General features: G+C 53.9%; 5 protein-coding genes across 5 annotated transcripts; 2 read left to right on the top strand and 3 right to left on the bottom strand.

Moving 5' to 3' along the window:
- Positions 1-643: 643 nt before the first annotated feature.
- CDV56_100207 (uncharacterized protein) lies at positions 644-7,389 on the bottom strand (the record flags this gene model as incomplete). Its single annotated transcript, XM_026753826.1, has 9 exons — positions 644-2,065; positions 2,120-3,031; positions 3,891-5,073; positions 5,122-5,698; positions 5,748-5,883; positions 6,675-6,795; positions 6,884-7,074; positions 7,133-7,207; positions 7,291-7,389. 9 exons carry the CDS (start codon positions 7,387-7,389, stop codon positions 644-646), a joined length of 4,716 nt encoding a protein of 1,571 aa, XP_026609698.1.
- Positions 7,390-7,640: 251 nt separating this feature from the next.
- On the top strand, positions 7,641-8,474 carry CDV56_101369 (uncharacterized protein; the record flags this gene model as incomplete). Its single annotated transcript, XM_026754988.1, has 1 exon — positions 7,641-8,474. One exon carries the CDS (start codon positions 7,641-7,643, stop codon positions 8,472-8,474), a length of 834 nt encoding a protein of 277 aa, XP_026609699.1.
- A 628-nt stretch (positions 8,475-9,102) lies between these two features.
- Positions 9,103-10,380, bottom strand: CDV56_101578 (MOSC domain protein; the record flags this gene model as incomplete). Its single annotated transcript, XM_026755197.1, has 2 exons — positions 9,103-10,314; positions 10,366-10,380. The coding sequence occupies 2 exons, from the start codon at positions 10,378-10,380 to the stop codon at positions 9,103-9,105; spliced, it is 1,227 nt and encodes a 408-aa protein (XP_026609700.1).
- Positions 10,381-10,850: 470 nt separating this feature from the next.
- On the bottom strand, positions 10,851-12,673 carry CBS2 (serine hydroxymethyltransferase; the record flags this gene model as incomplete). The annotated part of the gene is made up of 5 exons (XM_026755433.1): positions 10,851-11,989; positions 12,038-12,175; positions 12,225-12,318; positions 12,372-12,428; positions 12,488-12,673. The coding sequence occupies 5 exons, from the start codon at positions 12,671-12,673 to the stop codon at positions 10,851-10,853; spliced, it is 1,614 nt and encodes a 537-aa protein (XP_026609701.1).
- A 1,694-nt stretch (positions 12,674-14,367) lies between these two features.
- CDV56_102302 (putative GPI anchored protein) lies at positions 14,368-14,712 on the top strand (the record flags this gene model as incomplete). Its single annotated transcript, XM_026755921.1, has 2 exons — positions 14,368-14,526; positions 14,578-14,712. 2 exons carry the CDS (start codon positions 14,368-14,370, stop codon positions 14,710-14,712), a joined length of 294 nt encoding a protein of 97 aa, XP_026609702.1.
- Between the last annotated feature and the right edge of the window lie 25 nt (positions 14,713-14,737).

Below are 14,737 nucleotides of genomic sequence, written 5' to 3' on the forward strand. Positions count from 1 at the left end.
GAGGGAGATTGTCAGGGGGGGGTGGAAGGGTGTGAGGGTTGTTGGTGTTGAGTGGTATTTCCCCTTTCTCTTTCTCTTTCTCTTTCTCTTTCTGTTTTGTGTACAGGTGCGGGTGCGGGTGCAGCTGGCTAATGAGGATTAGGGCGTTGGAGAGTATCAAGGCGGAGAAGAGACTTTCGGAGGCGCGGTTTGCGATGGAGATGGCTCCCGGTGGGCAGAGGAGTGTTTTGGGGATGTTGCGACGGGGGTGATCCTTGGTTTTTGGGTGCTGGTGCTGGTGCTGGTGCTGGTGCATTATACCCCGGCGTTCTGGTTGATTTCAACGAAACGAGCATGCATGTTATTTCCTTTAGGTACAATGAGCCATAGCATTGGGTCTTGTCTACTACGTGGAACGTACATTCTAACCGCTGGCCTCCATCTCCTATAACCCCGACATTCGAATCGAGAACGGATACTTCCGATCCACACCATACGCCGACAGCCCAGTCATTTAGGCGAACGAATGGGGACGGCCTCTTACTTTGACAGGCAAGCAGATTTATGATGGACAAGAAGACGAGTGCAGGTGTCATGTCTATTCATCAGTCATGGTCATTATCATATCATACATCATCATGCAGCAAGTCACATATACAAAACACTAGATGAATGCCCCCCGAGGGCGTCGCCAGCCACGTCCGTCCCCGGGACTCGTGGGCGACCGGAGCTCAACCCGCATATGCGAGTCCTCACCGGCGATGAAGGGCGCCTCGTCTGGCACCGGTGGCAGCGGATTCGCTCGGGGTCGGGACGAGGATTGCGTGCTGTCGCCTGGGTCCGCGGTCATGGACCGGGTAGACGGTAATTGCCAGCCGCTTTGCATCTCGGTCGGGGAGGTCTGAGCAGCGTAGCCATAGTCATAAGTGCCGTGACCGCCATAGACCATCGACGACCCATACGGCTCAGGGACGTCCGAGCTCGAGTCGCTCGACGAGTCGACCCGTTCCAGCTTCTCGTGCATATCCCATTCCTCGTCGCCGGCGACGCGCGAATCCCCTTTCACCAGACCCAGTCGTTCCTCCTCGGTGGCTCCCTTCACGGCTTGCCTTTCGGCACCGGGGACCAGGTGGCTCCGACGCAGAATACTACGAGGCGAGTGAGGCGGCGGCTTGGGTGGCTCACTCTCACTCTTCGGCCTGATCCGGTTGAAGACTGTGTTGAAAGAAAACTGCCGTTTGGCCGTGTGGGGCGACGAGGCTTCGCGGTCCGGTGTCTCGTCCGCCCACGCAACGGACCGCGAATGGTCAGTCTGTCCGGAAACTTCGCGCATCTCCGCTCCTTGATAGCTCATGTCCAAGTTCGTGTTCCCGTGTACGGGAGAAACGGTCAGATGGACCGGATCCGCGTGACCGTCCTGGGGATTATAGACCTGGTGCCATTGCCCCGGATGCATGATACTCGAGGCTCGCGATCGCAGATCATCCAGAAAAGAACGGTCGCTCTGGCGGGTACTCGGCCTGCGGTCCGGATCGTCCTCGTCGGGAAATCGCGACATACCCAACGGAGGATGAGGGCCTTTGACCGTGCCAGGCGTGCGAGGCCGCGCCATGGTCGGTCCCTGTCCCAGAACAGTCTTGCGTCGCCGCAGACCGTCCCACTCGATGATCTCGTTCTCAGCCGGAGGTTTGAGGTAATCCTCCTGCCTGTCTCGAATATACCGCCGCGCTTCCTCCTCCTCCATATGACGGCGTGCGGTTGATATGCGTCGGATAATCGCCGCAGCACCACGAATCGAGTCTGCCTTGGGTTCCGTCTCCGGTTCTTCCTGCGCGGCCACCTCTCGAATCTGATCCAGGTCGCCTTTGAAGACCGCCGCGTCGGGAACATCTTTGGCGGACTTGGACAGTTGCAACAGAACGACGCCAGCGCAGATCTGAAAGAATCCAAGGATGACGGTGGCGATCTGCATGCCGGTGCCTTTGAAGCCCTGGAACAAAACAGCGGAGGAGACGATCGTCGAGCTCGTAAAGAAGACGTAGTAGGTGGGGGTGACTAGGGCGGCATTGAAGAGGTTCAGCGCTTTCTGCGAAGGGTCAGGTCAGCATAGTCACTTGAACTGATACAAAAAAGAACATACATTGAGATAGATAATCTCCGTCAGTAAAGTGGCGACGACAAACACGAGCAACACGTAGAGAAACCACTCCTTGAACTGCGATTTCCCATTGATCTGAGCCAGAATGGCCGCCCCGAGACCCTGCGTGGCCACCACGCTCAACCCACCGATCAGACTGCAGATACTGATGTAGATGAACATGGTCTTCTTGCCGTACCGCGGGCCCAGCCAGAGAGCGACGATGGCGCAGCCCACGATGACGACACCCGCATACGACAGGAACCCCGGCGCAATGACATAATGTTTCATCTCCTGGATATCGCTGACGGACGACTGTTCGGGGGCGTTCAGAGCAATCACAACCGATCCGATAATACACGAGAAACAGCCGACCTTGCCCACGAAACTGAGCCGCTCTTTGAGAAAAATCGCCGAGAGAATGGTGGTGAGCACGACCGAGAGCGCCCCCAGCGGCGTCACCAGGATCGCATCGACAAACGCATACGCGACGAAATTGCATATCTCCCCGACAATCATGAGAATCATCCCCGACCACCACCAGGCGTTCTTGAGGTATCCGTACCCCTCGCCCGCTTCTTCATTGTACTTGACATTCGCCTTGAGGAGACCCGTCTTCTTCAGCACGAACGATGTCCCGATGAAGAGACCCGAGGAGACGGCCAGCGAGATGCCGACGGCCTTGTATGCGGCGGGACGCTCGCTGGTGGAACTCGAACTGCCGGACCGGACGGCGAGGGTCGTGGCATGCGCCACGAGCGAGTGGGAAATATCCATGGATTCGTTCAGGGCATAGCACTGCCAGCAGTGTTGTTCGTATCGATAACGGGTACGCCAGCCAAGAAGAACGGTCGGTGTATATATGCTGTCGTCGAGTCTGGACGTTAGGCCATAAATCAACGCAATATGCTGAATCTAACCGCTGAAAATGAACCCGTCGGATCTCAGCACGAGACCAGCGAAACCCAGCAGATATCAGGCGCTTCGACCGTCGATGAACAGCCCCAAGCGGCAAATTAGACTGGCAAAAGTGGAGGATCGATTGGTGGCTGAGGGCCGCGTGGTTTCAGGAATGTCGGGAGGGCCGATAAGGATGAAGGCCACGAGGAAGACAGATGACAGATGCAAGGAAGAATGACAATAGTAGTACTATGAAAGAAAACAGATCAAAGAATGAAACGAGAAAAGAACAGACAACAATGAATCACGATGAAAAGGGGTTCACTTCTCCAAGTCTTGATGGAAATGAAATGAACGTGATGAGTGGGCGAGACTCGAACAACCAAACAAAAGAGGCTGGGCCAGTGAGTTACAGTCGCATCTCGACCCACGGCTGATTCTCCCTCTGCCCTCTGGAAGTCCGGTACGGTTGATTAGAATCGTCCAATGCATCATCTAAGAATAATGATCCATTGGATTGGATCTGATATCCATGGGTTGGTTGTCTCTGCAGTTCCAGGGTCTCACTGTGATAAAAATAGCCACTACACATCCACCATCGGCTATGTACCTTATCCATCTCCATCATTACAGACGACAAAAGATGCAAGTTTAAGGTTTAATCCATTAATTGATTGTATTCTCTCAGGGTATCCATCAGTAGTAAATGCATCATAAACCATGGGTCCATGCGATGATCCCCCAAAATAAACACAGAACGAAAGGAATGGTATGCGTAACGCCTGACCCTCAGCCAAAGTCATCCTATCCTATACATGAAAGAGGAAATCGTCAATCATCGCACATGATAACTGGGTTTCCGCTGCTTGTTTACCACTGGAGGAGGCTCGTCGACGGGATAAGGCGGCCGGACTTTCCCAGTAGACCCATTCCGGCCATGATGCACCACCAAGGGCATCGGCATCAGCGCCTCGTTCGCATTATCAGGATACGGCATCGGGGTCTTTGGTGGCACCGGAGGTGGCATGCTACCCTCATGCACCTGATCCATGCTCAGCCGAGGTGACGACATTTGGTGCTGCGAGCCGGGCCGACTCACGTCGCTGTGGGAATAGCTGAAGCTACCGCTGGAAACCCGTCCCGATGAAGGATAGACGCCATCCTGCGGTGTCGGATGCAGTGGCAGCGTGTCGTCAGCCGGAGGAGACGGTACCCGCAGGCCGCTCGACGGAGGTTGATGTGTCATAATCGGTGCAAAGTCGCCAGGCAGCTCAGCGGGCAATTCCACCGCCATGGGATTGGAAGGTGGCGGGACGGAGAATATAGGAGCTGGCGAAGTGTAGCTGTGAGGCGAGAATGCCGTATCTTCGGTCGGCTCGATGGACATATCATGTCCAGCGGCCGCATGCGCCGCCAGTCGCCGGTGCATGCGCTCGATCTTGGCGAACTTGACCCCGGCGTCCATGATGCTCTTCTTCACTTCGGGCTTGGACAGGTAGCGTCGGGTATTGGTGCTGATGTCGGCCAGTCGGTTCCACTCGTTCATGCCAAACTCACCCACGCCAACCTCGACATTCAGCCGGTAGTAGTTGTCCTTGTTCACTCCCCGCTTGGCCAGGTGACTGCGAAGCATCTCCTGGTGGATATCCTCGCAACCCTCGATCTTGGCGATCAGGCGTCGTCGCGCCTCGGCAAAAGTGCCGAGAGCATCCCCAAAGAAGTCTTCCCACCACTCATGCTGACGATTGTTCGTTCCCGCCGGACGCTTGCCGGTGCCCACGCTGACAAACACCCCGACTTCCCGCCCGGGCCACTCGTTGACAGCCGCTTCATCCAGGATCTGCGGCGCCGGATTATATGTACCTGCACCCTCATCGATGAAGAGATGCTGTCCGATTTGAATTGGCTTAAAAGCCAGACCGGTCGCCGAGGTGGCGCGGCCGGCTTGCCAGATGGTGCAGTTGAATTCGGGAGGAGGCTCTTTACGCGAGTCGTACGATCGCAGCAGCACCGCGGATCCGTTGCGCGGGGTGCCTTTGTATAACGCCGTGACGGCCCTGTATCAGTCAGTACGATTCTCGGACAGTATTTCCATGCAGACTTACGTCTTTGTCCGATTCTCCCGATTATCGTAGAGCAGAGCATCCGGGTTGCCCCACCGTAGCCCGTTGATGATCGCGGAATGCCGCTGACTGATCGGCGTCGAGGGATGCGAAGCGCCGGACGTGCTGAAACTGCCTCTACTCACGGAGCGCTGCGGAATCGCCCCTGGACTGTAGGGCACGCTGGCGATGGAGCTGCACGAGCTGGCATTGGGCAGATCGTTCCCCTCGGCCTCGAAGACCGTATGTTCCCGCACACATTCCCGGATCGCCTCCTCCAGTTTGGACGCCTTGAACAGGGTCGAGCGGTAGGGGATGCCGGCGATGGTCTTGTCGGTTTCGAAGACGCGACGGGTCATGCGCACGTAGACTTCCTTGCAGGTTTCAAGGTCGAGACGCAGCCGACCCAGCATGAGGGCGATGAGGCCGCCTGTGCCGGTGCCGGCGATAAGGTCGAAGTGGTCGCAGGGTTTGGGGATCTGGTCTCGGCGCGGTGGTTTGCCTTCACACTCGACGTAAATGCGGTACATGAGTTCCTGGAGAATGATGAGCATCGAGTATCCTCGAACTCCTCCTCCGTCTGCTTCGGTCAGTTTCGAACGACATCTCTTTAGAGGTGTGCTCCATACCTAACGACAGAACCCTCAACGGAGGGCCCTTGGTCGTGTCTTTGCGACGTAACGTCATAGTCTCCATGGCGCCGTTCGACGCCGACGCAACTCGTATCTCCTGAGCGACAATCACTCCAATGTCAAATTTGTGATCCTTGGACGGTTATCGGACGCAAGAATAAAATAAAAATAGAATTTGAAGGGTGGGGATGACAGGCGCAGGTGGGATACGGCGGGCGCCTGATCGGTCGAGTGGGAGGCAACGAATGGAACGGCAAGGTGCCTGAGAATCGGCGGATGGAAGAGATTCGATGCAGATGTCGTTCAACAAGGCAGCAATATTCCTAATTTATCTATCAAGTGAAAGGAAGATGAAATCTCCGGAAGACCGGCACAAGTGGAAAGGATGAAGAGAGGAAATATGATGATGATGATGATGATGATGGATTCCCATTTCCCAATCTCAGCTACTGAAGAAACATGGAGGAGCCCAACAGAGCCAGCTGACTGAGTCCCAGCCAGTCACAGTGATTTATCTCCTCTAATTTGGTCTTTTATTCCATCTTCTAATTTTCCATAATGTGTCATGGATTATTCACATTTTGTGTGTGAATGGTATCAGGTGTGGCGGTGCACTGCGTCATTGGGGCTGTGCTCCATACGTAATAGAGGAGTCTATCTCATTTGCCTCGAGAGAGGTGATAATCATAGCATGTAGCTCTTGAACACACAGAGTACAAAACAAATCCATGTTAGTTAATATCAAACGGTTGTTCTATCTCAACAACTGCCACTACGTGTAGCAATCTACGTACTACCCCGCAGTAATATGCCCGTAGACACGACGGAATACTCCATACAACCTCAAACTCCTATTTCTCGTATAGAATTAGAACCTAAGTATCAAGACTACAGACTCGCCTTCCCCAACACCACATCCCTCACCAACTTCAACGCCTCCTCCGCAAACGCAACCATGTTCCGCTCGCGGTCAGTCCCGCACCCCGTTTCCACTTCGCGCGTAACCGTCCCCTGCGGCGTGGACACCGCCAACGCAACGTATCCTCTACCCCATACACCATTAGCATTGCAGTACGCATTTAACCCTCAAGTGATATTGCGCAGGCGAAGGCGAAAGCGAAGGGAGAACTCACGGGGTCCGATTCCGCGTCGCGCCCCCCGTAGGCCCCGCAGTCCCGCTCTCGGCAACGGTATACGTCGAGCGCAGGGTCTGGCGGACATGCTCCGCGAGCCCTGCGACGATATCCGGCGTGGGACCCTGGTAGTTGTCGATATGGGCCTGGGTCCAGCCTGCGAAGGCGATGCGGGATTCCAGGGTGTAGAGCTGGAGGTCATCAGCTGGTTCTAGTATTCTAGTGAGAAGAGAGAGGGGGATGGAGTACCGTTAATCCGCCCTTGTAGATGGCCGATGCTCCCGCGCTGGAAAGCAGACATGCGGAGATGATGCCTCCGGCGGCCTGGATGAGATAATGCGATTGTATCAGAGATGTGTTGGGTTGTCTTGTACTTGAGACATGGTGAAAGAGGAGGGCATGCATACTGTTTCGGCCACGGAGATGGTTTCCTTGCGGGATTTGAGCAGATCGGCCACCTCTTTGATCAGAGGGCGGAGGGATGCAGGGGGGAATTCCTGTGTCATCTTGCTGAAAGAGAATGAGATTGTAGGCGAGACGGGATGAAAGAAGCGGTGCTTTGTTGGAGGTTGTTTCTACGGAAGGTCTCGCATGAGGCTGAGACGATGAGGTGTATCTGGTCTTGGCGTCATTGGATGGCATCAACTCAGGGTAAATATATAAATGCTTGAAAAGGGCTAGACATCGATGGCAAGCTATATCATTCTCATTCTCATTCTCAATCTGTATCTCTAGATATCTCGCATACACCGTCAACATGCAATCGCACCCGCGCTGTCTCATTCCCAACACCCCGCAAAATCAAAGCCACGAGTCGCTGTACCCCCATCGAGAACCAGACCCGGAATTCCAAGCGAGCGGCTTCCATCTCGTTTACAGGTCCCCAACACCCGTTGTGACCCCGGTGCAATCCTGCATTCCCTTCCGGCCCGCCTCGAGTCGGCTCGTCGATACACTGTACGAAGCCGCGAACTTCTTCGCAAAGATCCTTAGCACCTTCGGACAAGAAACCACGGCCATCCGATCGTATGCCTCGCCATCCGTGCTCAACGAGCTCTGGAAATGCAAGCTCAATGCGTCGGAGGAAATCGACGTCATCCCTGCTCTGAAGCAGGAGAGGTCGAGATGGTCGCTTCCTCAGAAGTACATCTCCGGCTGGCAGCAGAAGCGAAAGCGCAAGGAGCAAGCGCAGAGCGAGAACCAGAAGAACGCCTCGCACACACGGCTGGACCGTACAGTGCGTGTTGGTTATCGGGATTATGCCAGGCGTGTGAAGCATGATCTGTGGCAAGTTTACTATGCGCGCTGGCCGTCGCAGGAGGACGGGGAGAGCAGCACCGGGAGTGGATGCACCGCGTTGGGTGGGGATTTGAATCGATTGGAGCACTTGCACAGAAGATTCGAGGCGCTGTATGACGGGTTGGACAAGCTCTGTGGCCAGATGCATAACATCCAGTCATGTCAGAGATTTATCGATCAGGCCCAGCTGCTCCTGATATGTATGAGTGATATCGAAGACTGGTGGCAGCCGGCGGACAAGGGTAGAGGTGCGTTTGCGAAGAAACTCACCGGCCGAAGATGGATCTTCTAGCAAAGAACCATACCTTGTCAGGAAGTCACTCAGTCAATTCACCTTGCGAATCCGAACAGACATGAAGCACACGGTGCTGCAAAACCTAGGGCTGCCTCTAGTGCCACACGTCTAATCCAAACCCAGGGGTGCCTTAGTTTTCTAAGACCACCCCTGGGCGAGGAACAAACCTCGAGGGGTCGAAGCCCTTTTATGTTCATGGAGACCAACGGGAGACAACCGGTCTGGAGGTGGGGGCTGGGAGGCAGAGACTTGAGCACCAACCACAAAGAGGCACTCAAAGAAGATCATCAACGTCTAGCCGTGAAAGGAACGAAGTTGGTGAAAGAACCCGAGGAGCCCTCGGTCAAGGTTAGAAACAAAGAGAGCAAATTCACCTCAAGGAGCGGCTTCTGGCTCGCAAGGCACGCCTTCCCCCTGAAATCTTCCACGAGCAAAGTAGCAGGAATCTTCATCAGACAGCGAGCTTTGTCGCGAAACTAAGGCAAGTTGCAGATCTTGAGGATTATTCCCAAGATGATGTTTGAATGATAGTTGAAAGGTTGTCAATTCTCTATGTCCATCAATCAGACAATTGAACGGAAAATCCCTCAAGGCAGCTTTGTTCAATTCGTTAAACCCGGCCAGTCTAAACCCTGTCAGTATTTGAATGTAGAATCAACTTGAAGAGACTGGACTGACCGTAAACCGTCCTCTCTTTCATCGTCCGCAAGACATCCACCTTGTCTCCCACTCGAACCATCACCTTGTCCGATCCGGGGTCCAAGAAGACATATCGCCCAAAGACAGGACTAAACTTAGCCCCCTTGTCCACCCTACGATCCTTCATCAACTTCTTCAGAGCACTCCCCGCCTCACCCGTCCCCATTTTCCCAGTCGCATAGTCAACATTGATACTCTGACACCGTACGCAATTCGCCGTGAGCAGCAACCTCGCCGCACTGCCCCTTTGTCCCACCCTCAACTCAGCCCAAAAGTCCTCCTCAAAGGCCGTCGGCGCGCCCGAAACAACAATATTCGGCCGAAACTTGGTCATGTCCATGCGCTCGTCCCCCGCGAAGCGCGCAGAGAGTTCGTCCAGCGACGTCTCGGACGTAAGCAGGTAGGGCGCCGTATCGGCGAACGTAATCGACTCCTCCTCTTTGTCCGTCGACGAACACCGCAATAATACGTAGGACAGCAACCCCGCGACAACCGTCGCAGCAACACCGGGCCAAAGCCTCAGCAGCGCCTCCCTTGTCGACTGCACCGGCACTGAAACACGAACACCATTCAGCACGAGCGTCAACACCGCCAGCCCAACCAGCGACCTGGTCGAAACCACCGGCTTGGTCTTGGTTTCAAGCGCGTGAGCGGGACTCTTCCCCGGCGCGAAACTTCCCAGGACCCGCCGTGAATGCGGGCCCAGGTAAGCTAGTACAACGCCGTACCCGAACCGCTCGCTGAACCACTCGTTGTACGGATTGCCCATGTCGTACCCCGTCGTTGGGCTCTGGTGCATTTCGATGCTTAATTCTCGTAGGCCTCGTATATCTGGTTGCAAGGGTATCTCTAGCATTTTCCTCGCTTTGTCATCGTGATAACTGTCCTGCGGAGGATGATACGTCACAATGATCCGGCCTGGTACGCCTTTCTCTTCATTTGGGTAGACGATTTCCGTCGTAAAGAGCGCCATTTCGGGAAAATCAGGGACGTGCATGTTCTTGAGGGTGTGTGCGCCATCCTCGCCGGGAATGACCTTGAGAAGCATGAAGCGGCGGTCATATTGGAACCCTGTTCGGGTGAGGGTTGCTTTCGATAGGGATACACCGCGGAGGGATTTGATAGGATATGTGTAGAGCTGAAGAGATATGAGTGTGTGTTCCTTTGGAAAGGGGTGGAGTACGCCTACCTGGTTGATTTGCATGGCTGCCCCTGTAGATTGTTATGGCCGTTGGTTGAAGAAACTAGGGTCAGTGTTGACAATGCTAACGTTGTCTATGTCTGAGAAGTTGGACGCTTGGTATGTGGAAACGCGGGAGGATCACAATCGGACAGTGACTCGGCGGTTGAGATAAATAAACAGCCTTATCCCGCATTCTCCAACTTAATGCGGAGAAGTTTTGCTGACCTATCGGATGCGGGGATGACAGAAATGTGGTTGACAGGGCGCAGTCACCTTACTCTGTGGATAATCATGATAATCACACCACTAGTACAGTAACATTAGATATGACAAAAGGAACGGAACTATTCTGGTCACGGACTGAGTTTGTGTTGAAATTGTATATACATACATGCATCATAAAGCAGATATCTTGATCATGATGAAACAGCTAACCCGCCAAAAGGAAGCCTCAAACGCATCGTCTCATTAAATCGCAGCGAGGTATACTTTTAATCATCCCAAGGAAGGCTGAAGGTGCCCACCCAGTCTTCCACTTCCTTTCTCAGCAGCACAATCTCGGAGATCTCCTCGCCCTCACCAACGTAGTCCAGGAAGGCCTTGACTGTGTTGGGGTTCTTGACTCCCTTGGCCGCAGCACTCTCCTTGGCAGCCTTATCCAGTTTCTGGGTGATGATCACGGCACGGTCAACAATGTCGGCGACGCGACGGAAGTCCTCAGGCTGGAAGCCACGAGTGGTCATGGCAGGAGTTCCCAGACGCAGGCCGCCGGGCTTCAGGGCCGACTTGTCTCCAGGGACGGTGTTCTTGTTGCTGGCAACGCCACAGAGCTCGAGGACACGCTCAACGCGGGCACCGTCGACTCCGCGATTCTTCAGGTCGACAAGGATCAGGTGGTTGTCCGTGCCGCCCGACACGACGTTATAGCCGAGACCGCCATTGTTGATTGGGCCACCCAGTCTTTCCGAGAGCGCCTGGGCATTGGCCAAAACGGTCTCCTGGTAGGCCTTGAATTCAGGCGATTGAGCCTGCTTCAAGGCAACGGACAGAGCAGTGATGGTGTGGTTGTGAGGACCACCCTGGTGACCAGGGAAGACGGACGCATTGATGAGGTTCTCAAGATCGTACATCTCCTTGTTGCCCTTCTTGTCCGTCCGGCGAACGCCCTTGCGGTAGAAGATCATGGCACCACGAGGACCGCGCAGGGACTTGTGGGTTGTGGTTGTAACAATGTCAGAGTGAGGGAATGGCGAGGGCAGCACACCGGCGGCAACTAAGCCTGAGATGTGGGCCATATCGCTCAGAAGGTATGCGCCAGCGGCGTCCGCGATCTGGCGCATGCGGGGGTAATCGATAAGCCGACTGTAGGCCGAAGTGCCGGCGATGATGAGCTTGGGTCGGTAGAGGAGAGCCAACTTCTCCGCCCCGTCGTAGTCAATGAGGCCGGTGGATTCGTCCAGGCGGTAAGGCAGGGTCTCGAAGTATTTGGAGATGAAAGAAATCTTCTTGGTTGGGGTCTGGTAACCGTGCGACAGGTGGCCACCATGGGGCAGATCCAGGCCCATCAGACGGTCGTGTGTGTTGAGGACGGCGGAGATGGCATAGAGGTTAGCCGGAGATCCAGAGAGAGCTGTAGAAGTTAGTGCGTTGTGCCTAGGTGGTTTGCTAGAAAACTTACGCTGTACGTTGACACCCCATTCCTCGGGGTTGAGTCTAAAGGTCTCGAGGGCACGCTGCTGGCACAGTCTCTCGGACTCGTCGATGAACTCGTTTCCTCCGTAGTATCGCGCACCGGGGTATCCTTCAGAATATTTGTCTAGACGCAGTTAGTTTCAGCCTTGTGGAATCGACAGCAGCGGACTGACTTTGCATCACACTTCCCAGCGCATCGAGAACGGCTTGTGACGTGAAGTTCTCGGAGGGGATGAGGTTGATGAAATGCTTTTGGCGCTTTTTCTCCTGAACCAGTATGAGCGAATATATCCAACTGATGCCTGGCGAGGTCAATGCACCTTTTGCAGAATGTTGTAGACAGTAGGGTCTTCCTCCTCGAGGGATGCGGAGAGCAACTGCACGAATATGACATCAGCACATTGTCCTAGGAACGACGCGGTCAGAGAGAGCGTACATGTTGCTGGCCATCGCGGCTGGACGAGGATACACTCCGCCATTGCAGATTCCTGCATGCGGCAGTTGGAGTCTGAAGCTGGAAGCCCGGACGGCGGGCGGTGGTGATAGCAGTGGTAGCTCTGGGAGAGCTACCAGCCCGCGGGATGAGGCGCGAGGCCTGTCGTCCGCAACGACTCAGAGACATTGTTGAGGCAGAGATTCAGCCTATCGTCGTTTGACTCGTAGACAGGGAATATTGAAGAGAAAAAGAAAATGAAGGGAAAACGGTTGATATAACACTGGCACAACCGATGGTTATCTCTTGATCCATCGGACAACGGTGGTTCTTGATACGGGCGACTCCGTTGCCCGCGGAAAGCTGTCAGCCGCTAATCCTTTCTGGGACGGAGCACCCCGATTGGCTGATAGAGCGGAAGATGATGTTCCATTCCGAGGACTCGCTTGCACTGGATTTTAACCGTCTCCGCCTGCGTTCTCGCATCTTTTCCCCCTCTTTTTCTCTTCATCACACAACTAAATCCAAGATGAAGAGATGGCGTTTACGGCTTTTTCAGTTCTCGTGGAAGGGACGGCTTCTGGCTGGCTTTTCCCGGGCGATGCTGACATGTTCCGCGCCCACTCACCATCCATAAGGGGCAACGAACCATCTGATTGGATCTGTGTGCAAAGTCGTGGGATGAGTTTGGCAGTTATGATGTTGTTTATCGAGGCCTACATGTACAAGAATATCGTGATAGAAGTGAATAAATCCATCCATCTTCCATCTCACAAGGTTCGACGTGCGTGTCTACCTGATCATCAGACTTGTCTCCTGCCACCTGTAAGATCCTAGAGGGTATCTCACTTACTGCCTAGTATGGATGAAATCGACATTTACATGAGTCTTGTGCGAGGGTGAGACTTGAGTCTAGTGAAACTCTGTAACATGCAACACGAAAATATGAGGCAGGAAGAGAGCACCTTGCCTGTACTACGTAACTCCTACTACCTTGCTCTGTAAGGATCAAGTGCCTTAACTTCAATAGCCTGAATGAATCATGAGCAGAGTCCAGACTGTAGGAGAGTTACTACAATGGACAATCCACACTTATTGGAAATGACAAAAACTCTGATTCTAAGATCCGACCGATGGCGAAAGAAAGGAGTAGACAACTCTTCTGGGAAATGATTCTCAGGGCGGGATCAGGAATCGCACAGAGTTTGGATCAGGAACCATGATCATCTACGGAGTACGAGTCACAGAAATCTCTCGAGAGCCAAGGCTCAAGAGTCTCGACTCCTTTCAATCTGTCTAAGAAAGACAGGCCAACTCAGGCACGAATACGATTGAGTGCTGGACCCAGGCCGGAGTGACCATTTGATGAGTTCTGTTTAATTCCAGGGCCGAAAACCTGGAGATCCTACTGCATCTCTCAAAGTGCGTGTATATACTGTTTTTCTCTGTATAATCTTTAGCAATTCTTCCTAGAAATGCTAAATCCACGCACAAGACAAGAAACTAGTGCCGTTGACTAACACTAGGGCAGTCCACAGCGTTAACTCTCTCTGTACTAGACTGCGAGTAGCTTCACCTCCTGCACTCCTTATTCGAGTAATTTTAGAGGTTTAATCTCCTGAGTCTGACTAGATCCTTGTCCTAGTCCTGCGACTATGTTATTATCATGTTAATTTAATTAATACTTCAGGGCCCGTCCCTCTTCCCTGTCCCTTTTCTTCTCTCTCTCTCTCTTCTCCTTCCACCGCTACACTCACTCACTCGCTCGCTCGCTCTCTATCCACCCCGGTGTTATACCGAGTACATTCTTTTTATCACTTGGATTTCATCCAATCGCTCTTTATCCATCAATCTTACCGCTTCAACTCAATAAAATCAACAAAATGCGTTTCTTCGCTGCTGTTCTGGCCACCCTTGCCGTGGGCGCCATCGCTACCGACGCCGCTGCCGATGAGGAATACAGCACCGTCATGGTCACCGAGTACACCACCTACTGCCCCGAGGCCGCTTCCACCGCCGTCCCCGACGTTTCCTCCAGTGCTGTACGTCCCGTCGATCAACTTAACAAAAAGAAATAATGCTAATACGCGCAGGTCCCCTCCATCACCGTCTCCAACGGCGTGACCTACTCCATCTCCCGGCCCCTGATCACCTCCACCGTCACCCGCTGCAACAAGTGGTATGTCCACAGGATAAGAGTGAATGTGAATGTGAATGATGCATACTGACTCGGGAGCAGCCCCTCCTCCACCC

This window comes from Aspergillus thermomutatus, assembly GCF_002237265.1.
Source record: "Aspergillus thermomutatus strain HMR AF 39 chromosome Unknown NODE_438, whole genome shotgun sequence".
NCBI classification, from domain to species: domain Eukaryota; kingdom Fungi; phylum Ascomycota; class Eurotiomycetes; order Eurotiales; family Aspergillaceae; genus Aspergillus; species Aspergillus thermomutatus.